The following is a 22,370-nucleotide window of genomic DNA, read 5'->3' as shown; positions in this document are numbered from 1 at the left end:
AGAGCCTGTAGTTGGTCTCATAGGCTACATCTACACTACAAGTTTTTTTTGGCAGAAAATATGCTAATGAGGGACTCATTAGCATAAGTCACACTCTTATTTGCATATTTTCTGCCAAATTTTCCAGACCATGAAAGGTCAATATTTTTTGGGCATAAGGCTCTTGCGCAAAAGGGCTTTTTGCACAAAAATGAAATGTCAGCACTGCTTGTTTTTACGCAAAACCCCTTAGCAAAAAAATGGAATGGCAGAAAATATGCAAATGAGATTGCAACTTATGCTAATGAGTCTCTCATTAGCATATTTCCTGCCAAAAAAACTCATAGTGTAGACATAGCCTATGAGACCAACTACAGGCTCTCGAGGATAGAGTAGCAGAATTGGATGAACGAAGGGAGACAGAAGTACATAATGGAGCTTTTTAGGGGCATAGTAGAGCAGACCCAACTCCTGAAAACCCCTGTGGTATGGAGGGAGGATGAAATTCTCAGGGAAGGACAGTATAAAAGTGGAGCAAAGGGAAACAATCCCATAGTTGGAGCCCACCTTTCAGATGATGCTATGATATTCTTTCGCACAGGGGAGATCCATTTAGGGCAGTGTTTCTTAAACTTTTTGAGACCACGGAACACCAAACAAAAATATTTTTTTATGCAGAATATCTATGAACATTTTCTTCAAAAAAAAAAGACAAAAACAAAGAAGTAACAAAAACAAAGAAGAGGTCACGGCACACCTGTGATTTGTTCAGGGAACACCAGTGTTCCGCGGAACATCATATATATAGTAGCCCAATGACTGAGAGTCTGTAACGCTGAAATGCTGGCTGTTCCCTCTGGGCAGCCCGTGCTGCATGGGGAGTGCAGGGCCCAAATGGCTGCTTGTGCTGCTTGCTCCCCTGTGGCAGCCCGGCTGAGTGACACAGAAGTCAGCCGAGCAACATGGCAGGAGGTGAAGCGGGGTGGGGCGGTGTCGTGCAGTGTGACAGTGGCTCCAGGCCCTGCCTCCTGGCCATGAACATAACCGCCCCTCCCCCCTTCGCCTCCCGCAGTGGGGCTTGGCTGACTTCTGCGCCATTCAGCCGGGCCACCGCGTGGGAGCAAGTGGCGCAAGCCACTGCTTGGGCTTCATGCTTCCCATGCAGCATGGGGAGCGCGGTGCCCAAACAGCCTTTTGGACTCCGTTGTCCCCTGAGTGAGAAGCAAGAGGGGGAGGAGAAGAGAGAGAGACAGAGAGAGAGAGAGATGGAGCGAGAGACCAGAGGCTCAGGAGAGAAGACCGTCGTGGAGGAGAGACCTTAAAATCCCGTCTTATGACGGGCTAATTGACTAGTAGTTTAAGAAACACTGATCTAGGGGCAAGGACCAGAATTATTAGGAAGAGACAGGTAATACAGGTTGAACCTCTCTAGTGTGGCACCCTCAGGAACTGATCAGTTTTGAACCCAGAGAATTTTCCAGACCATGGGAGGTCAATATTGTCTAGCAGCATTACCAATACTTCCACTGCTGACTGGGCTGTTAGAGGACAGTTAGGAGTAAATTAGAGCACAGAACACTGAGAGCTAGGACTGGTGGCTCTAAACAAACTTTATGGCTACTTTGTGGCTACATTTTCTAGGGCACGTCTACACAGCAGGGCTAACCTCGAAATAAACTATGCTACTTGAGCTACACTAATTGTGTAGCTTAAGTGGAAATAGCTTATTTCGACTTTTGGTGCTGTCTACACAGCAGTTATTTTGAGATAGAGCACTCTTCCCCCAACTTCCCTTACTCTTCCAACAATGAGGGTTAGAGGAGTCAGAGTAAGCAGTCCTCCAGCTTGACATTATTTCAACATTATGTCAAACTAATTGCTTGTGTGTAGACGTGGACTGTGTTATTTCGGAATAACGTCAGTTTTTCCAAAATAACACTGCCGTGTAGACATAGCCCTAAAGAGTCCCGAAAACTTGGACTATAAAGTTAACATTCTTACAAAATCAAACATTTGCACATGCCAGCAAGGTTTTAAATTCTCTGATCGGTGTGCGCAGACTCTTGTTTTGAATGCACAAATTGTAGAGCAGGAAGCTCTGAGTGCATGCAGGCATTTGACACTGAGGGCCAGATGCAGAGTTGGTGTAAATTGGCAAAATTGCTCTGACCTCGCTGCAGACATGCCAAATTTACACAGAGTCAGGGCTGCTTCTTTGGGATCAATTATCCTTTTCTTCATGCTGGTTGTACCCTGGTGCAACTCCATCACCGAGTTACTCTTGATTTATGGTGGTACATATGAGAGAATCAACCTTCATAGGCATTATTGATAATGATCAGATTGACTGAGACATAAGCATGTGGTCAAATTCTATGCTTGTTTATGCTTTGTGAAATGCCACTGCAGTCAATGGGGCAAATGATCTTTGCTACTCTTCAACCCAGTACTGTTATTTGAGTGGAAACAAGGAGAATGTGGCCTTACGGGGGCTGCTGCATGGTGCCTATAGGCCTGCAAATGCAGGCTCTTGTTCATATGAACTGTCCCATTCACTTAAGTGGAACTACTTATTTGCATTGCGATTTACAGGTTCCCTTCCAATGAGAGGGAAGAATCTGGCCCTAGAGAACTTAACGGAGTTCATAACCAGAACACTGTTTCTTTCATGCACACAGTGAGATGGGTTAGTTTCCTAAGAGACAGGATCACCAACACCTTCCCATGCCACCACTGCATAATCTTACTTAACACGCTCATACATCATGGGGAAGTGCATGCATGCTTGTCCGGCATACCTAAGAGCAGTCCTGAAGATGCTCCACACAAAGAGCATCAGTTGCAAAACAGAGGCCACCAGACATCAAGAATAAGAAAAAAGAAGAGCTACTGTTGGCCATTAGTGCTGTTTTTGTTTTCCATATGATAGATACTTAAACAGGAATGGTGGCAGAAGTCTGATAACATAGCATGTTGTGCTGCAAGCTTTGAAAGGAATTAAAACCACATCGTAGATCAAAGAGAGCCCAGAATTATTCCCCATGATCCGCAGTCAGTGAACAACTGCAGTGTGAAGACCCAATTAATTCAGCCCTCATTATGCCTTGACATTAAGCAAGCAAGTCCAAGGAAAAAAGGAGTGGGGATCAATTAAAAAAAGTAAAACTCAAAATCCCTCCCTCTCTCCACCCCCAAAAATCCAAGAATAACCGTGCTAATTTATCCTAGCCACTAGGTCCTTCAGTACGTGGTTTAAAGCACTAGCACTGCAGAGATGGGACAGCAAGTGAATAAGGAAGCTTGCACTACTGCTGCACTAAATCCACATCAAAATAGCAACTCAGAAAACAGCGACACATAAAAAGGATGGGGCTAGTCAGTAACAAGGTGAGTATCAAATGACCTAACAGAATGTAATAGCTTCAAGTGGAACCTATTGGGGAATCATCAGGGCTCTCTTAATTTTGCAGCTGGTAAATATTTCAAAAATAGCCAAAAAGTCACAGAGGGGCAGTTGTGTTTATCCGTGACTTTAAAAAAAATGCTTAGTCCTGTGGCACCTTAGAGGCTAACAAAGATATACAGTATCAGAATATATATATATATTAAACATAGCCAACACATTCATAAACAAAGCCTGCCTACAGTAGATATTGTGATTATACCTCTTCCTGTTGGAACTGTTGATACAAGCACATTGCAGCAATGTGCACATCTAGCAATGTTTAGAGAAGAAAAGTATTTGTTTATTTTCCATTGCTACTTCAGAATAGAAAACAAAGCCCTATTGGCCTAAAGGATATGGCTGTCGCTGGAGCTGGGTGAGTTCTAAAAGACATGCCTCTAATTATGCAAAAAACAAACGCCAAGCAGAACAATATTTTAAAATGTCATGCACTGCAGACAACATTACCGACATGTGGGCTGTGCAGCTGTGATTTATAATATCAGACCCAGAGGATACCAGTGTGGTATGTAGCCACAGGAAAGCATTTGCGTTTCACTGGAAATTAATGGGATTTTCTTTAAACTGACTGCACAAACAACTACAAAGCATGAGATAAATGCTTCATATGGAATGCTGCACAGGGAAGAAACTGATAACATGGCAACACCAAATCCAAGATGGATGTGGCTTTAAGCCTACTTCTCCCATCACTATTAAAATAGGTTTGCCAGGTGTCTGGTATTGACCTGGACAGTCTGGTATTTTTGCCTCCTGTCCGGTAAAAAAATTCAGAAAATACCAGACACCTAACATATATGGAATTTTCTGATTTTTTCCCAGCCAGGAGGCGAAAATCCTGAGTGCTTACCTGGTTCTGCAGGGGAGCTGTATGGCTTGGAGCAGGAAGACAAGATATCAGATGGTCACCAGCACCCTGTTAGGGCCCAAAAGCCTCTGGTTCTGCTCAAAGCCTTGGGGCTCTTTTTTTTTTCTTTGTTCAACAACTTTGGTCTCCCCCACTTTTTATTTCTGAACAGAATTTCCCCCCAATTTTTTTTGGGGGGGAGGGAGAGGTTGTTCAGTATTTTTGGTTAAACCATCTGGCAACCCTATATTAAAATAATGTAAGTGTAACCCACACACTTATTGGGTGAGGTGCACTCAAGCATGATATGTAAAGAAGGATGGAGGAGTGGTTAGGGAGGAAACCAACCCAAGGTCATACGGCAGATAACTGAAATTGAAATTATCTGCTATAACAGACTCCCTGTGTGACCTTGAGCAAGACTCTTAAATCTTGCAATTCCTTGCGTGCCAAATGGGGTATAGGTCAAAGGAGTGTTGTGGAGATAAATGCATTATACATTGTAAGGCTTCAGACACTATAGTAATGGGTCTCAAAGGGATAACCATGTTAGTCTGTAACTTTATACAATGAGTAGTCCTGTGGCACCTTAGGGTACGTCTACACTACATGCCTCTGTCGGCAGAGGCATGTAGATTTGTTTGTTCAGCAAAGGTAAATGAAGCCGCGATTTAAATGATCGCGGCTTCATTTACATTTACATGACTGCCGCGCTGAGCTGACAAACAGCTGATTAGCTGTTTGTCGGCTCGCCGCTAGTCTGGACGTTCCCCCTGTCGACATCAAAGCCCTTTGTCGGCAGCCCCGGTAAACCTCATTCCACGAGGAATAACGGGGCTGCCGACAAAGGGCTTTGATGTCGACAGGAGGAACGTCCAGACTAGCGCGCGAGCCGACAAACAGCTGATCAGCTGTTTGTCAGCTCAGCGCGGCAGCCATGTAAATGTAAATGAAGCCGCGATCATTTAAATCGCGGCTTCATTTGCCTTTGCTGATCTGTCTAATCTACATGCCTCTGCCGACAGAGGCATGTAGTCTAGACACAGCCTTAGAGACTAACTAAAAGAGCATGAGCTTTCATGGGTAAAACCCACTTCATCAGATGAGCTGGAGTGGAAGCATCCAAGTACCATACACAGATAGCTCCACGGTAGGCAGGAGCCTTACGGGTCTTTCTGTAGATAGTTTTTGAGAAGGAAGGTTCACCTTAATTACATCCTTGTGTGGTATATATAAGTTTCATTACATCAACTTTCCACAGTGTTTAATGCTATATAAAGCAGATACGACTCAAATTAAAAACAAGGCTAGAAGACGGGAATTTGTCCTGGGGAATGTAAACAAAAAGTACATTGTTTGTGAAAGAGGCCATTTACCCTTGCACACACAGGCAATTTTATAAGATTTAGTCTTAAATAAAACTTTCAAACCATTTTCAACATATTTATTCACTCTTCTAGAAATGAGAACTAAGACCCCATTACGTCATGTTCATTGTTTCCATAATGTTCTAGTGTTGTGAGTGAGGTATAAATATTTGTTTAAGAGACCTCTGCATTCTTGGTGTTAATGAGAATTCCACCCACCGATTTTATATTGTCTTGGGGATAAGCAATTAAAGAGCTATGTGAATGGAAAGACCACTCAGCAAAGAAGCTACAGTTTCCTGTCAGAAGTTCCTGTTAGAAGCTTCTGTTGGAAATAACTGTCCTTGCTAATGTGAGTGCTTGCAGCAAGAAAAACCAAGTAGCAAAATGAGTAATTGAATTTCCAGTGGCTTTGTCGGTAAAGTGCAGAGGAGCGTTGTTTACCAAAACATGTGATTTAGGACATTGATTCTGCTAACCTAAGCCCTTTAGATTGGACCGTATGTAAAATCATACCTACCTATGGTATATGCCATGTTTCTCCTTTCTTTCCAGCAAGATGCTGATTGGAGGAATGACGTAGACCTGAATTAGCTAGATAGTTGTGTGGGTTTTTATTTTCTTTGAGTTTTCAACAGGCATGATACAAAATTAGGATGAAGAGGTGGTTAAAAAAAAAGCAAAAGGAGAAATGAACAAAAAATGATACTACTCATCCATGCGCCAAAAATATAAAAAGTGTCAATCAAATGTGCTTTAGCCCTTTGTGATGCGCAAAGCAAAAGTTTCATAGAAATGCTTGTGCTATTTTAGTATTATGGCTACAATCCAGCATACGAGTGATTTATGCATCTTCTGTTTTTTAACCTATTTTACTGATATAATTACATTTAATTTCATATACAAACAAACCTCACATCAATAGTAACTTTGGGTATGCATACAGTGAAGTGAATCTTAGTTAGACACCTCGATGTAGTTATTTCTGCTTGATAGGGCCTTTTATTGGCTTTTTTGCTAACTCCATAGAATCACAGAATCATAGAGTCATAGGACTGGAAGGGACCTCGAGAGGTCATCGAGTCCAGCCCCTCGCCCTCAAGGCAGGACCAAGCTCTGTCTACACCATCCCTGACAGATGTCTATCTAACCTGTTCTTAAATATCTCCAATTCTGTGTTCAGTTACACCATGGCAACTGAGTGCAGAATCTGGCCCACTATCTTCACCCTATTACTTGAGTTTGCCATACGATGGACGAAAACTTCCTCTTGTTAAGCATTTCTTTTTTTGGCTTCCTGGTCCACAGCTGATTCATGAAAAAATATATGGACGACAAAGGCACCAACTGATCAGCCATGGACCGTGCCAGTCAAAGCAGGGTTTGAAATAGTAGATATTTATCTCTAGTCCATAAAAGGAGAATTAAAAGAAATGGTCAGAATTTAGATGCCCATTTATGGCTTGGTGCATGGCTTTCAATATACAGTGTTACACTGCACCTGCATAGATCATCTGTTGGAGCTCTACCTGGGAGCACTGGATATAAAGGCCTAAGTGGCTATTACCTGAAATATATGACCAGCTTTTTTAGGTTGGAGCCAATTGGAGACAATTATTTTACATAGTTCAGCCACTAGAAGGGAATATCAACGCACACTGGGTTCTTGTGTGCTACATGGGCAGTTATACCAAAAAAAAAAAAAGATAAATAATACTATGAATGTTAATACACAATTGACACTTCACCCTTTGAGAATGTTTTTTATCTGAGGATTACAACACTCCCACCAGGATAAATCCTGGTTTAATTTATATCAGTGTCAACTCAGAACAACCCTAGTGAAGTCTGAGGAACTACTGAGCATGGACACCAGAATAACAGAAAATGGAATGTGCCTTTGATTGCTATTGCCTGCTTGCAGGAGGCAAGGATAATTACCGGGAGAAAATATGGTCTAATAAACTAGCAAAACAAAGAGAGAACTCAGAAAAAAAAAGGAATTCTGAAATTTTAAAGGGCATTGACAATGAGCCTGTAATCTCCCCTCAGCACCCACCCCCAATGATTGGGCTATTTTTTCCCATGAATCCAGCTGTCACTCAAGTAAAATGGAAAGAAAATGTGGGGTGTTAAACATCCTTAAAATAAAGACTGAGTCATTGTTCTGTCACGGGACTGTCACATTTAGAGCAACTCAATCTAAAATGGAATGAGCGGCATGCAGGTAACATTGAGCCCAAACCAAATGGAAGATCACAAACAGCACAAGGCTGGTAATGCACGGGTGGATGTACAAATAGATAAAATTGGAGCTATCACACTCGCTAAAGCATTTAATTAATCGTTAGAAATAAAATGAAGAACACTGGGAATTAGCGCAATGTTTCTAAATTTTCTTTTCAACTTGAAAACACAGGTAATTACTTATCCTGGTCATTGGGAAGGTTATTTAGAGTGAATGTCTAATTCTGAGGCTAATGAACACCACTCTTATTTGCGGTGCTGAATATATTTTAATGTGCGTGAATCAAGTCCCACAGTCATAGTGGCTACACTACATTCACTTTCGGGTCACTATAGGTCAACGCTCTCTAAACTGGCACTCCCAGGTCTGGCAACATTCATGGTCCAGGAGACCACAGATGTTCCAGAACCAAAGTGTCCTGGGGGAGGGCTGGCAGCTAGGAGCTGTGAAGGCTGGCAGAGCAGCGGGCTGCAGGTAGCAAGCTGCCAAAGGGGCTGGGAGCCTGGTGTGTGGTAGCGGGGTTGCTCAGGCAGGGCTGGGAAGCCTAGTGGGGCCAGCAGGGCAGTTGGTGGCGATAGGAGAGCTGGCTCGGAGGCAAATGCTGGTGGGAGCAGTGGCTGGGGTGCCAGAAATGACCTTCCCTGGTCCAACGAAATCCCTCTTCCAGGACCGGTCAGGTCTTGAGGGTGCTGGACAAAGGAGGTCCAACCTGTAGTACTGCAATGTCTCTATAATGCACCGTGCAGCTAACAAAGAGGCCCTTGGGGAAGGATAGCTCAGTGGTTTGAGTATTGGCCTGCAGTGGGCGCTGTCCGGGGTTCTCTGCTCAGTATCCCCATCCAGTTCCCTCATTTTAACCCTTTGACCCTCACACCCGTTCCTGTTTTTCCATTATTTGTCCCCAGTAATTAGTTGGTTTTTCTGGGTTCTGTGGACCCTCCCCACAGGCTGGGGGGAGGTCCTTTAGATGTGGGTGGGCTAATGTCCACCAACCTCCTGGACACCAAATAGTTGAGTATTGGCCTGCTAAACCCAGGGTTGTGAGTTCAATCCTTGTGGAGGCCATTTAGGGATTTGGGGCAAAAATTTGTCAGGGATGTATTTGGTCCTGCTGGGAAGGTAGGGGACTGGACTTGATGACCTTTCAAGGTCCCTTCCAGTTCTAGGAGATAGGCAATCTCCATTAATTTATTTTAATTTTATAGGGCAATCATAGGCGAATGCATTATGACATCATTTTATCGTGAAATGGTTGGACTGTGACCAGACATGTGACTTTCTGGCATGTTCGTAAAACTAGTTAATATGATGTAAGAACCATACTGGTACCTATTCACTGATGACTGATATGTAGGGACTGGACCCTGCATTCTGGGTGCACTCTCAGCTTCCATTTACTTCAGGGGGGTGCCCGAGGAATAAAGAATTGGCCACCCCGTATTCAGATGTGCTCAGCAGAGGAAATGAAATGAACGTGCTGTGAAATGTTTCTAGGAGGTGTCTGGGAAACCACAGGCTACGTCTACATTGGCCTCTATTACGGAATAGGGATGCAAATGTAGAACTTTGGAAGAGGCAAATGCGCGGGGGATTTAAATATCCCCCGCGGCATTTGCCTCTTCCAAAGTTCTACATTAGCATGCCTATTTCGTAATAGGCGGCCAGTGTAGACACAGCCACAATGTTTAGAGCACCATGGAAAAGAATCATGACAGCAGAGACTTGGGCCCACTTCGCACAGACAGCCCAAGGTCCCAAAGGGGAAATTAGATCGCCTAATCCCTGAGTCAAGAAAGCACTTAAGCACGTGCTGAAGTGTTAGCAGAATTGGATCCACAGGTCTAGAGCAGGGGCATGGTGAGCAGACCGTGGTACCTGGGTGGGCCCCAATTTGGAGAGCGGAGGTAGGAGCCACGGCAGCCACATTTCCCCCACCAGCTCCTTAGGGAAGTGGTTTTCAGTCTATGAGTTGTGACCCAGTAATGAGTCATGGAATGTCGGGCACTGTGTCTCGTTGCTGCAGGGGGATCAGGTGACCAGTGGGATGCTAAGGCAGCTACCTGACAGTCCTGGCACTGCAGACTGTGCTGCGACACGGAAGCAGCCGGCAGAAGGTCTGGCTCCTGAGACCAGGGAGTCGGGGGAGAGCACACAGGGCTCCGCCCACTGCTCCTGCCCCAAGCACTAGCTCCGCACTCCCATTGGCCAGGAACCTACTGCTGGCTGCTTCTGGGGTGCAGCGTGGTCTGTGGTGCTAGGAGAGGTAGGAAGCTGCCTTAGCACCACCGCTGCACCGCTGGCTGGGAACCGCTTAAGGTAAACCCCTCCTGCCCCAGCCCTGACCCCCCCAAAGTCAGAGCCCCTTCCTACACTCCAAAGCTCTCATCCTCAGCCCCACCCTGGAGCCCAGACTCAAGTCAAATTATGCTGGGTTGAAGCATTAACAATTTTCTTCAACTGGGTCATAAGAAAAAAAGTTTGAAAAACCACTGGCTTAGGGGGCGATGGATGCTTTGGCCAGGGGCCCTGGAAAAATGGTGGTGGGGGGCTTAAAAAACAAGCATGCTCACCTGCCCAGTGTTCCCGTTGGGGAATGGGGTTGGGGCATGAGGACTTGCCCCCCTCCCCCTGGCTAGCACTCCAGCTGGGGAACAGAATCCTCCTCCAATGCTCCAGCTGGGGAGTGGGGGGCAGGGGCGTGCAAGCCCCATGCTCCAATTCTGCTCCCCAGCAAGAGCACTGGCTGGCGGTGCAGGGCATGTCCCTGACCAGCACTGAGGCAGGAGCACTGGAAGGCCCACACCCTGACCCCAGCCAGCAGGAGCGCTGGGTGGACAGAGCAAGGAAAGCCCCGATCCCCAACCAGGGCTGGAGTTCCGGGAAGGTGGAGTGGGGGGGCAGAAGCAGAGCTGGAAGTCGGTGGGAGGATGGGCCTGGTTGATAAGTGGGTGGCCACCTCAGGGCCACCTGTGGCTTTTCCCCAGTCTAGAGTCACAAAGAAAGTTTGGCGTGGTGTTACTGAGCACCACTGTCTGTCACTTTTAGGTGCCTAAAAAGTCACTGGCATTCACAGACCCTGGGATAGACATAGAACAAATGGGGCTGCAGATTGGGCTGCAGAAATCCAGCATGCTAGATGGCTCCTTGCCTAAGCTAGCCACCTGATGCATGCCTAGTCTGCATGGTAAAGTTGGGTCTGTACGACCCAGGCTCATGGACTCAGAGTTACCCAGTGCAGGCTGGAGCATCCGCACTGTGCTGTCCAGTTGCTGTCCAAAGGTCTCACAGCTGTGCTAACAAGCACACTCACCTGCCCAGTGTTCCCGTTGGGGAATGGGGTTGGGACATGAGGACTTGCCCCCCTCCCCCTGCCTAGCACTCCAGCTGGGGAACAGAGTCAGGACAAGGGCGCTCGTCCTCCTCCAATGCTCCAGCTGGGGAGTGGGGGGCAGGGGCTTGCAAGCCCCATGCTCCCTGCAGACCTTCTGCCATGGGTCTGTGGAGCGAGCTGCGGCCACACTGCAAAACGGCAGAGCTTGGGCCTGAGTCCCAGCAGTACTTGGGCTCTGATCGTTCCCCCCAGCAGGGTCCTAGGATCCTGATCCCGGGTGGTGGATGATCCAAGTGGACAGAAGGGGGAGGTGTGTGTGTGTGTTCAAACCTCTGTCAGGGCGTAAGCATAGCATGCAGGGTAGGTGTACACTGGGAGGTGACAAGTCGGCCCACTTTTGGGGTTAGGTCCAGGCAGCAGTGAGGCACCTCTCTCTACTTGTGATTCTCAGCTGCAAGTGTTGCTCCGAGGTAAGGCACTGTGACAGAATAAGAATTTGCTGCAATATCTTTATGGAGCCTCTGTGTGCCTCAGTTTCCCCCCGACATTTTGCATGGCTACCCAGTAGAGGGGGAAATGAGTAAGTTTGCTCTCAGAGTGCATAGCAGAGTGCGCCCCCTAGCTTCCTCACCATGAAGGGTCATTCAAAAATGGCTAACGCCAACCCCACATCAGTGGAAAATCCAAGACAACAATGCAGAATCCTGTCACCGATGCCTAGCAACCAAGAACTGCGAGGGAGATGGGGTTTCCCCAGTTCTGAGCAGGGAAGCTGGGCAAAGACTCAGCTTGTGAGTAAAGGACTAGAAGGAATGAGGTGTGGCAGGGGAAATAAAGGGTTGGCTTCTAGAAAGCACCTGGGAACTGACTATAGGAGACAGATTGAGAGAGTGAGGGAGGCAGAGCCTAAACTTGGGGTTCATTACAGCTTGGCCAGCCAGCATGGACTATGCTTTAATCTTCATTTCTCTATGGTAACCAAAGGAATTTCTTGTTCTGGGGGCCAGGTGACCAGTAAAGGGTTACATTGCTTTGAAATAAGGTGCCTTATTCACTGTATTCATGCCCTGAGAGCAATGTGCCTTCGAGTGACCCAGTTCAAGCCTCCCTCAGAAATGTGTCATGGCTGGATTCACTGCAGGTAGCCTTGGAGGGAGACAGGGATCTCTGGTGTGGACGGGCCAGGCTTGAAGGCCAGGAATTTTGCCCTGGTAGAATTTTGTGGGTCCTTAGAGTCACTCCCAGGAGACGGCTTACCGGCTGGAGCATAGAGCGGACCCTTATAACTTTTAGCCCAGCACGTTTCTGGGACGTGGTTTCAAGTTTCCCTTCCACCTCAGGGGGACACAGGCATCTGTCATCTCAGGTGAGTGGCCCAGTCACTGGCCTATAGGATATTCTGAGGTGGAGCTCCCTCAGCCTCTCTTTTGATAGCTGTTTCATTGGGGATAACTAATGAAAGAATCACTGGCCCAAAGAGAGAGTGTGCAAAAGTATGTGAATGACTCTGTAGCCTGGTAGCTGGTGGAATCATCCAGAACAAAGACATCCAGGATCCTGTGCCAATTACTTTCAGCGATTACTTCTCCACTGTGCAACAGCTTCTACAGTTGAGACTAAGGCAGCCATGAATCAAAATACCTCCCCAGGGCATCCAACTGGGAGGGGGCAAATGCCAGTTGAAACCCTTCTCCAAGCAATGCAGTGAGGGGACTTGAATGGTAGGTCTCTAGCATCCTAAATGAGTGCTCTAACTCTGGTAGTAAAGTTATAAGGGAGGTTCTTGTGCTCCCCCCATCACCACCATTTTGAAGTCTTCTGTAGGCACCCTTACCGAATTGGGCCCCACAGGCAAAGTAAGCAAAGGAACTATTGTTCCCAGTTCATGAATCAGCCTGGGGCTTAGGTATCTAGATAACTGGCACAAGGCTGCAACATGCATGCTCAGAGGCAGCAACATAGGCACCTAAGGAATATCTATTGCAAAAATGTGGGTGCTGAGTGATTTTAGGCATCGACAGGCAGCAGCTGAATGGGGTGGCTTAGAACCCCAGCAGAGCCTGAATTTTGGATTGAGGCACCTACATCCTTTTGTCAGTTTATCCCACAGTGTCTATGAAGCAGGATTTTCAAACAAATTCAAAAGCAAATTTGTGAGCTGGTTGATAAAATTACCTTTGTGTGCCATGGCACAATATTGATAATAGGAAAAGAAAATGTCCTCTCTAAGGCTATGTCTATACTGCATATTTATTTTGAAATAAGCTATCCTGGAATCACTATTCTGAAATAGCTTATTTCAAAATAGCACGTCTACACTGCAGGGAAACCTCAAAATTAGTCCGAGGCAGGATTCCCTAATGTAGACATGCTATTTTGATTTAGAGCCCCAAAAGGTACTGGGAAGGAATAACTTAGAATAGCCCTGATGAGGGGCTATTTTGAAATATCAGAAGTGGAGCATCTACATTGCCCCTATTCCAAAATAACTATTTCGAATAGGTGTTATTCTTTGTAGAATGAGGTTTACAGAAGTCGGAATAAGTCTCCCGTTATTTCAAAATTATTTCGAAATAATGCTATTGCTTTGTAGATGCTCACATAGTTATTTCGGAATAACAGCCATTATTCTGAAATAACTTTGCTGGGTAGATGCACCCTAAGCCAGTAATCAGCTTTTTAGAATTCTTGGCTACGTTTACACTGGCATGATTTTCCGGAAATGCTTTTAACGGAAATGTTTTCCGTTAAAAGCATTTTCGGAAAAGCGCATCTAGATTGGCAGGATGCTTTTCCGCAAAAGCACGTTTTGCGGAAAAGCGTCCGTGGCCAATCTAGACGCGCTTTTCCGCAAAAAAGCCCCGATCGCCATTTTCGCGATTGGGGCTTTTTTGCGGAAAACAAATCTCTGCTGTCTACACTGGCCCTTTTGCACAAAAGTTTTTCGGAAAAAGACTTTTGCCCAAACGGGAGCAGCATAGTATTTCCGCAAAAGCACTGACAATCTTACATGAGATCGTCAGTGCTTTTGCGGAAATTCAAGCGGCCAGTGTAGACAGCTGCTTTTCCAGAAAAAGTGGCCAGTCTAGACACAGCCCTTGAGTTACAGACAAGTTTACCTATGCGGAAAGGGTGTATGTGTTCCATATATGCAGATAGCATATCATATTTCATGGTGTGGACTTTAATACATAAGGAACCATGTACATATTAGTTTACATACGGTCATATACTGTAACATCAAGTAAGTCCAACATATACAATTATTCTAACATATGGATATAAAGCTACATTTTTTTGTCCCAGATGGGTGAAAAGAGTATTTGCCTTTTCAAAAAAAGATATGCATGCTCTTTAATATGGGAGTGTGTGAATAAATGTAAACGTAAGTACTTATGACATTTCTTTCTTTCTCTTTTTCTCTGCCCGTGTGTGTGAGAACATATTCACAGTAGTCTTTTTAAGGTAATGCAGAAGCTAAATCATATTTGCTTTATTCACATGAGCAAGAGCAGTAACATAAGTAGTTCCACGGAAGTTAATGAGGCAAATTCTGTCCGTAGATATGCTTGTAAAACTCCAGTTTATTAATGCATGATTTAAGAAAACACTTGATCAGGTGCTTAACTTTAAGCATGTGCTTATATCCCATTGAAGTCAATGGGACTCAGCCACATGTTTAACTCCTTTGCCGATCACATTAACCTGTACTTAAGTGTTTTGCTGAACTTGGTCTTGAGAACTGAGCTGATCCAAACTGAGCTGTCTGAGTGGGAATTTTGATGGCTTGTCTCATTTTTATAATACAGGATGAAATTCTGGCCCCACTACAGTCTACACCAAAACTCCTATTGAGATCAATGGGGCAGGATTTCACCCAAAATGGTTCTCTCAACTAGTATTCCAAAATCTGAACATTTCTTTTTTTCTTCCACGAGACTCGTATCTGTGCATTCACAGCTGGGATACAGAACGAGCATCCGTGTGTCTTTCATTCTCATTTAGCCAGGCGGAACTGAAGTCCACCATGCACTTTTTAAAAAGTTACATTAGAACAAAAAGATAAAACCCAAACAAATTGCTTTAAGCGTGTTTATTGATAGGAGGCGTGTTCAAAGCTACTGCAGACTTGGCTGGAAGTGTTTCATTTTTCGTCTAGTGAAAGGAATGAGCATACTAAGGATGTGTTAGTCTGAGAAAAGAGAATGGGGCAAGTGGATACTCATTACGGACTCTAGGTTAAACTCCATGGAAGTTTCAATATGGTGGCATAATCATGCATTCCTCTGATGAAACAGATTTTTACACATTGTGGCTATGTCTAGACTGGTATGATTTTCCGGAAATACTTTTAACGGAAAAGTTTTCCGTTAAATGCATTTTCGGAACAGAGCATCTAGATTGGCATGGATCCTTTTCTGAAAGAAAGCCCCGATTGCCATTTTCGCGATTGGGGCTTTTTTGAGGAAAACAAATCTCAGCTGTCTACACTAGCCGTTTTGCCCAAAAAGGGACTTTTGCCCAAACGGGAGCAGCATAGTATTTCTGCAAAAAGCACTGATTTCTTACAGTAGGAAGTAAGTGCTTTTGCAGAAATTCAAGAGGCCAGTGTAGACAGCTGGAAAGTTTTTCCGGAAAAGCATCTGATTTTTCAGAAAAACTGGCCAGTCTTGACACAGCCTATGTGTGCATATATACTACATCTTCCTGTGTGTATCTATGCATATATTCTTCTACACTTCTATACTTCACAGATTTTCTGTTTGGATAAACAACACTCCACTTCATAACATGCATACATGAAGTATATATATATATACATGTCCATTTATAAAGTTGCAAACAAATATGAAAAAAATAATGGCAGCGAATGAAACAGAAAATATGATGTTTACTTTTTTTGGTTGCCAACTATACACATAGGAAAAATAGAAGTGAAACCCAGTCACCATGTTGACTAAAGATGTCAAGGGTGCTTCATAAGCCTATTCTAATCATTTGAATTTATGGCATGCTTTGCCTCATATGTAATAGATGTGCAGCAAACATGTACTTAGCTATTCACAGGAAGAAATGGCTCTGCACATCTAGATTGACATTTAAGATGTCGTGGGGATTTCCTGCAAGGGATTACATGGAAAGTCTTCATGCACTGGGATGGGCAAACCATGTGGGGATGATGGCTAACCTAGCCACTACTATCTCTTCTGAGTTGTAAGTGTGAGCAGTGTAAATCTGTATCAATTATTTAAAGCATTCTTTAGGTCTGTGGGTATAAAGCTTACAACTTGAGTGAAAAACCTTAATTAAATGGATGCTCTATTTAGGGAAGGCCTAAAGGAGAAAGTCATCTCTAGAAATGCCACCATTTCATGCAACTCCTCCCTCCCCGCCCCAGAAAAACAAATACTAGAGGAAAGGATAGGTGAAAAATATTGTTCTTCATCAAGAAATCAATGCAATTCACACAATGAACTATGGGGTTTTGTAGTGACCAGACCTGAAATGCTTTCTCAGACAAATCTTGATTTTGCAGTGTTTTCTCATGAGACATAAGTCTCCATATCAAAGAATACAAACAGAATTTATTCAGGGTATGGGACAGAGCCAAAGAACCTGAAGTGTTGTCTATCTTCTAAATTAGTTTAAATACAACCACTATACAGGCTCTGTCTTTGCTCTGTCCGGGATTTAAGAGCAACAAAATGAGCTGCTTACTACACTATAGATCTTGATGAGATTTTTGCATAAATAAGGGCTTTTTGGTTGGACTGTGCAAATGTGTTGCAGTTGTAGCTATCAAAAGGGGCAATAGAGGGCATTAGAGAGAAATTTTAAACATAATCCTACATGCTAAGAAATCTCCTGCAACCTGTTACATTTTATTCTCTGGTGAACATTGCATTTTTGCAATGGATTTTTCCATGCTAAGCAGGAAAACCAGACTAATAATAATGATGGTTTTAGTTTGCACAAAATGTTGTGTCTTTTGGAAGGTGCAGGGGAAACCTGCTTAATCCTTAAGTAGGAAACCCAGAGAAGTATCAAATATGCTGCTTATTTTTTTTCCTTTCAACATTCCATGAATATCTAAAAGAAAAACAACAATTATTCTAATGGGAGACACAAACTGGACATGCGGATTTATGACCAAATCAATGTTGATGATGACTCTAGGAGGAGGAGGAAGTGGGAGCTAATGGATAGGTTTATAATTTGGACAAAAATATAAAAGGGCAAAATGAAAGCAAGCCTCGATTTGAAATCTCACATGGAAACTTCTAAGATTCATTGGGAGCTTTGAAGCAATTTAGAGAGCAAAAATGAATGTTGAGTGGAATGGATTCAAAAATTGCTTTCTGGAAATGGGAGCAAATGTCACTTCCCAGGAATTCTGTGACTTAGAATCGGATAAAATCCACTAAAGTTAACAGAATGACTCTTACTGAATTCAGGGCACTCTGAATCAGGTCCTTGGAACATATGAAGCACAGCAACTGTCCCATGGATACAGCACTACTCAAAGCCTGAACTGTATGTCCAAACAACTGGTCTGTGCATAATCCAGTTTTGAAATATATTTAGAATTCTTTTCTAAGAGCTTTCAAAAAAGCTCAAAGGTGGCACTAAAACAGTATTTTAGTGGCCTTTGCATTAAGACAAAAAAAATCAATAGATTCTATGACAAAGCCTAACAAATCAATTGAGTTCTATTGAGCGTGTTTTTCCTATGTGTATATTAGAGATCGGAATTAATTACTGCTCCTTTGACAGCTGTTGTACTTACAAGTAAATGCTGGATTCGTTGCCCCCAATATCAGGTGACTGGAGTTTCTGCACAAGGATAACGATGATGCCAATGAAAAGAACAAAATTGATCTGGGAAGAGAAGGAGGAAACAGACCTGAAAAGCAATCCGGGCATAGGGGGAGAATGCTACTAGCACTGTCATATTTCTGCTAATATGACAGGGGGAGTCTGCTTCGCTGGCCCCATTGCCTCTCTCCTCCAAAACCCGCGGAGCTGAAACTGCAGAATTTCTGTGGAGAGGGCACCTTGCAGGCTCATGAGTGGTAGTGGGGTAGTATGCCGGGAAGTCAGTCTTCCCACTTTCACAACTGCCGTAAGGCGTTGTGGGCACAGACTCCCTGGCATGCCTGAGCATGCTTTTGCCAGCAACCGTCGATGGGAGGCTTAAGTCAACTTTGTCAGCATTTGTCATTCTCAAACACTGCAATGGAAACAGACCTTGAATGCCTGTGCTTGGCTGGCCAAAACTCCGTCCTGAGCACCTTCCAATCCCATTGACAATGCACTCAGCAACCGTCAGAATCCAGGCTATGCATGAAGGAAGAGCTGATTGGTTCTCTTGGCCGTGGTTTACACGAGGGCTATGTCTAGACTGGCATGATTTTCCACAAATGCTTTTAATGGAAAAGTTTTCCGTTAAAAGCATTTTTGGAACAGAGTGTCTAGATTGGCACGGACACTTTTCCGCAAAAGCACTTTTTGCGGAAAAGCGTCCGTGGCCATTCTAGACGCGCTTTTCCGCAAAAAAGCCCCGACCGCCCTTTTCGCGATCGGGGCTTTTTTGCGCAAAACAAATCTCAGCTGTCTACACTGGCCCTTTTACGCAAAAGTTTTGCGCAAAACGGACTTTTGCCCGAACGGGAGCAGAATAGTATTTCTGCAAAAAACACTGATTTCTTACAGTAGGAAGTCAGTGCTTTTGCGGAAATTCAAGAGGCCAGTGTACACAGCTGGCAAGTTTTTCTGGAAAAGCGGATGATTTTGCAGAAAAACTGGCTAGTTTAGACACAGCCGAGGGCTTTATTTCAAAATAACCCCGCTTAGGTCGAATTTACAAGCAGAACGTCCATACGACCAAGCCCGTTATTTCAAAATCGGGGGCCGCTGAGTAGCATTATTTTATTCCTCAAGGAAGAGCGCTAATTTTGTAATAGTTATTTCAAAATAGTGGTAGCGTGGACGTTCCGGTGCCGCTATTTTGAAATAACTACTCCCCGGAGTAATTCGAACTAATTACTCCCCAGTGCTTCCTAGGGCTTTAAGTATAGGTAGCGCATTCACATTAACAGAGTCTGCCTCAGACTAATTACAAAGTTTCCCCGTAGTGAGGACACACTATTTTAATGTTAAATTTGAAAAACAACAAATGGTCTAGTAGCACCTTAGGCTGTGTCCAGACTCAGGGGTTTTTTCGAAAAAAGTAGCCTTTTTTCGAAAAAACTTCCCCTGCGTCCAGACTCAAGCCGCGTTCTTTCGAAATTAATTCGAAAGAACGCGGCTTTTCTTTCGATGGCGGTAAACCTCAATTTACGAGGAAGAACGCCTTCTTTCGAAAGTTCCTCTTTCGAAAGAAGGAGTTCTTCAATGTAAATAGGGCTTCTTCAAAAGAGAGCATCCAGACTCACTGGATGCTTTCTTTCGAAAAAGCAAGCTGCTTTTTCGAAATTTCTCCGTGCAGTCTAGACGCTCTCTTTCGAAAGAGGCTCTTTCGAAAGATGCTTTCGAAAGAGCCTCTTTCGAAAGAAGCCTGCAGTCTAGACATAGCCTTATAGACTAACAAAACACGTAGATGGTATCATGAGCTTTCATGGGCACAACCCACTTATTATTTCAGGAGTTATTAAATTGACTTTTGTTACTTTGAAATAGTTTCCTAGTGTAGACCAGGCTTTACTGAGCTAGGGTAATGCATGTGGTTTTTCTCTATTGCTCTTGGAGCCATGAGGTCAGATTCAGCTCTCAGATCCAAGCAAGTGGAAGTGTGTGAGTGGGGGGGGGGACCTCTTGGTAGACTGTCCATCAAATGGAGCAGGTGTGGTGGTATAAAACAGTTGCAACCTCTTCTTCAGAAGGACAGACAGAAAGAGGGTTTGCAAGCAGTACTGGCTAGTGAGGGGCTAGCTGTGGCAGCTGGGAGATGCCCCAAATGAACACTAGAATGGGAGAAAAAAATCCCATTTCTGTGTCTGTGAAAAAAATTGAATTTTTCGATTAAAAAAGCCTCACAAGTAAACTCAAACATGGCCACCAGGCTCTAAAATTCTTTTTTTTTTTCAGAAAAAAATCAAATATTTTGTTCCTACAGATACATTTTTATGTTCATGCTAATGATTTCTTATTAAAAATATAGTAAAAAAATTGCAACCAGCTTCAGTACAACGCCTTAGCAGCATCCACTAACGCAGCCCCAGACATCATTTTGCAATTTCCCTTCACTGAAAACCCCAAGGGAGAGGGGTGGAAGTTCTGTCACCTGCGTATCCTCTAGGGCAGGGGTGGGAAATATTTTTGAAGGGGAGGGTCACTTCAACATTTTGGTAAGTGGCCAAGGAGGTTCGCACTTTTCTTTGGAGGGAGTATAGGGTCTGGGATGGAGGATGGGTGCAGAAGGGAGCTCAGAGTAGGGGATGGGAGTGCAGAAGAGGGTGTGGGGTCTGAGAGAGAGAGTTTAGGTAAAGGAGTGGATTGTGATCTCGTGCTGGGGAGTAGAATACAGGGTCCGGGCAGGGATATGGATGCAGGAGAGGATTCTGGCCTGTGGAAGGAATGTAAGAGAGAGTGCAGGGTCTGGGAGGGAGTTGTGACCTGGCGGAGAGGGGGAAAGGGATGCAGAGAGTTTGGGTGGTGCCCTGGGGCAGGAAGGGGTAGTGCCCTAGGGCAGGGAATTCAGGGAAGGGTCGGAGTGGGTGTGCCAGAAGCAAATTCTGGCCACGTGGCACTTAGCTAGGCAGTTCCCGGTCAGCAGCCCTGCAGGGAACTGAGGCAGGTTCTCTGACTGCCACAGCCCCTGGCTGCTCAGAATGGCTGGCTATTCCCTCCATGTAGCTCTCCTGTACTCAACCCAATAGAACTTGTGTTTGAGTAAAGCATGTCTTCCAAAAATTCATCCAGCAGACAGAGAATCCACCACTTCCCTCCGTAGTTTGTTCCATTCATTAATCACTTGAAGAAGAGATTTGCATGACTTGCTATTAAGAGCCAGAGAGCGGCTCTGCATGCTAGTGGAGTCCAGGAATCTGGGAGCAGTCAGGCCCACCAACAGGGAGGGCAAAGCGGGCTGTTGCCCTGGAACCTGGCAATTCTAAAAGTCCAGAGGTCAGGCTAACTGAGGCCCCGCCCTTTCCATGAGCAGGGAGCTGGGGCCCCTCCACTTTGCCCAGGGACCCGGAAATCCCGTCAGCTCCAATGGGAGCAGTAATACCTGGATATTTTCCAACCTGGCCACCTGCAGAGCAATTGGTTTTACCTCAGTTTTAGCTCACATGGACAGCCCGAAGAGCTCTCTCTCCCGTATGGGACTTACCATTATTGATCCAACCACGGGCCCCTTGATGACCCACCACAGGGCGGTGTTATCATTCATGTCCCAGCAACTAAAATAATTAAATAAGAAAGGGGCATTCAGGGGAAGAAAGAGGGAAAGATAAAGACACCACGGGGCACTGCAGTAAACTGATCTTTTCTTCTCCTGGAACTTTGCCACAAGAGGACAGCACAAGACTTAGACTAAAGAAAGAAGGGTGCCCACTCCTGTCTCTGAGACTGACTTCCCTAACTCCTATTGAAATCAGTCCAAGTTAGGTGAGAACTTTCTGGGTGTCTGGCTGGTGAGTCTTGCCCACATGCTCAGGGTTTAGCTGATCGCCATATTTGGAGTCAGGAAGGAATTTTCCTCTGGGGTAGATTGGCAGAGGCCCTGGAGGTTTTTTGCCTTCTTCTGTAGCATGGGGTACAGATCACAGCTGGAGGATTCTCTGCATCTTGGGGTCTTCAAAGTATTTGAAGGCTTCAATATCTGAGATATAGGTGAGAGGATTATTCTGGGAGGGGGTGGGTGAGATTCTGTGGCCTGCACTGTGCAGGGGGTCAGACTGGATGATCATGGTGGTCCCTTCTGACCTTGAAGTCTGTGAGGTGCCCTCCCCTGCTAGGCACTGCCAAAAGTCCTGCTAGCCACCTAGCTCCCTCTTTAGGCACCTTTGAAAATCTAGCCCTAAGTGCCTATGTGCAAATGGGGATCTCAGCACATAACTAGCTTAAAAGGGTGTTTTGAAGTTGACTGTACAGAAGAGCAAAGTTTCATTTTAAAAGGTTCAGACTGA

The 22,370-nt window shown here is 44.8% G+C and overlaps 1 protein-coding gene across 5 annotated transcripts in view; it reads right to left on the bottom strand.

Moving 5' to 3' along the window:
* The window catches only part of ADCYAP1R1 (ADCYAP receptor type I), a 213,453-nt gene that overhangs the window by 27,925 nt on the left and 163,158 nt on the right, over positions 1-22,370 (bottom strand). For all 5 annotated transcript variants that reach the window (XM_006120585.4, XM_006120587.4, XM_006120590.3 and 2 more), the window contains 2 exons: positions 21,572-21,641; positions 18,026-18,117 (listed from right to left, as the gene is read on the bottom strand). In XM_006120585.4, coding sequence (XP_006120647.1) covers positions 18,026-18,117; positions 21,572-21,641 — 162 coding nt within the window. The remainder of the gene's footprint in view (positions 1-18,025; positions 18,118-21,571; positions 21,642-22,370) is intronic.

This window comes from Pelodiscus sinensis, chromosome 2, assembly GCF_049634645.1.
Source record: "Pelodiscus sinensis isolate JC-2024 chromosome 2, ASM4963464v1, whole genome shotgun sequence".
Taxonomy (NCBI): Eukaryota; Metazoa; Chordata; order Testudines; family Trionychidae; genus Pelodiscus; species Pelodiscus sinensis.
The sequence above is the reverse complement of the archived record's forward strand: the minus strand, read 5'-3'. Positions and strand labels throughout refer to the sequence as shown.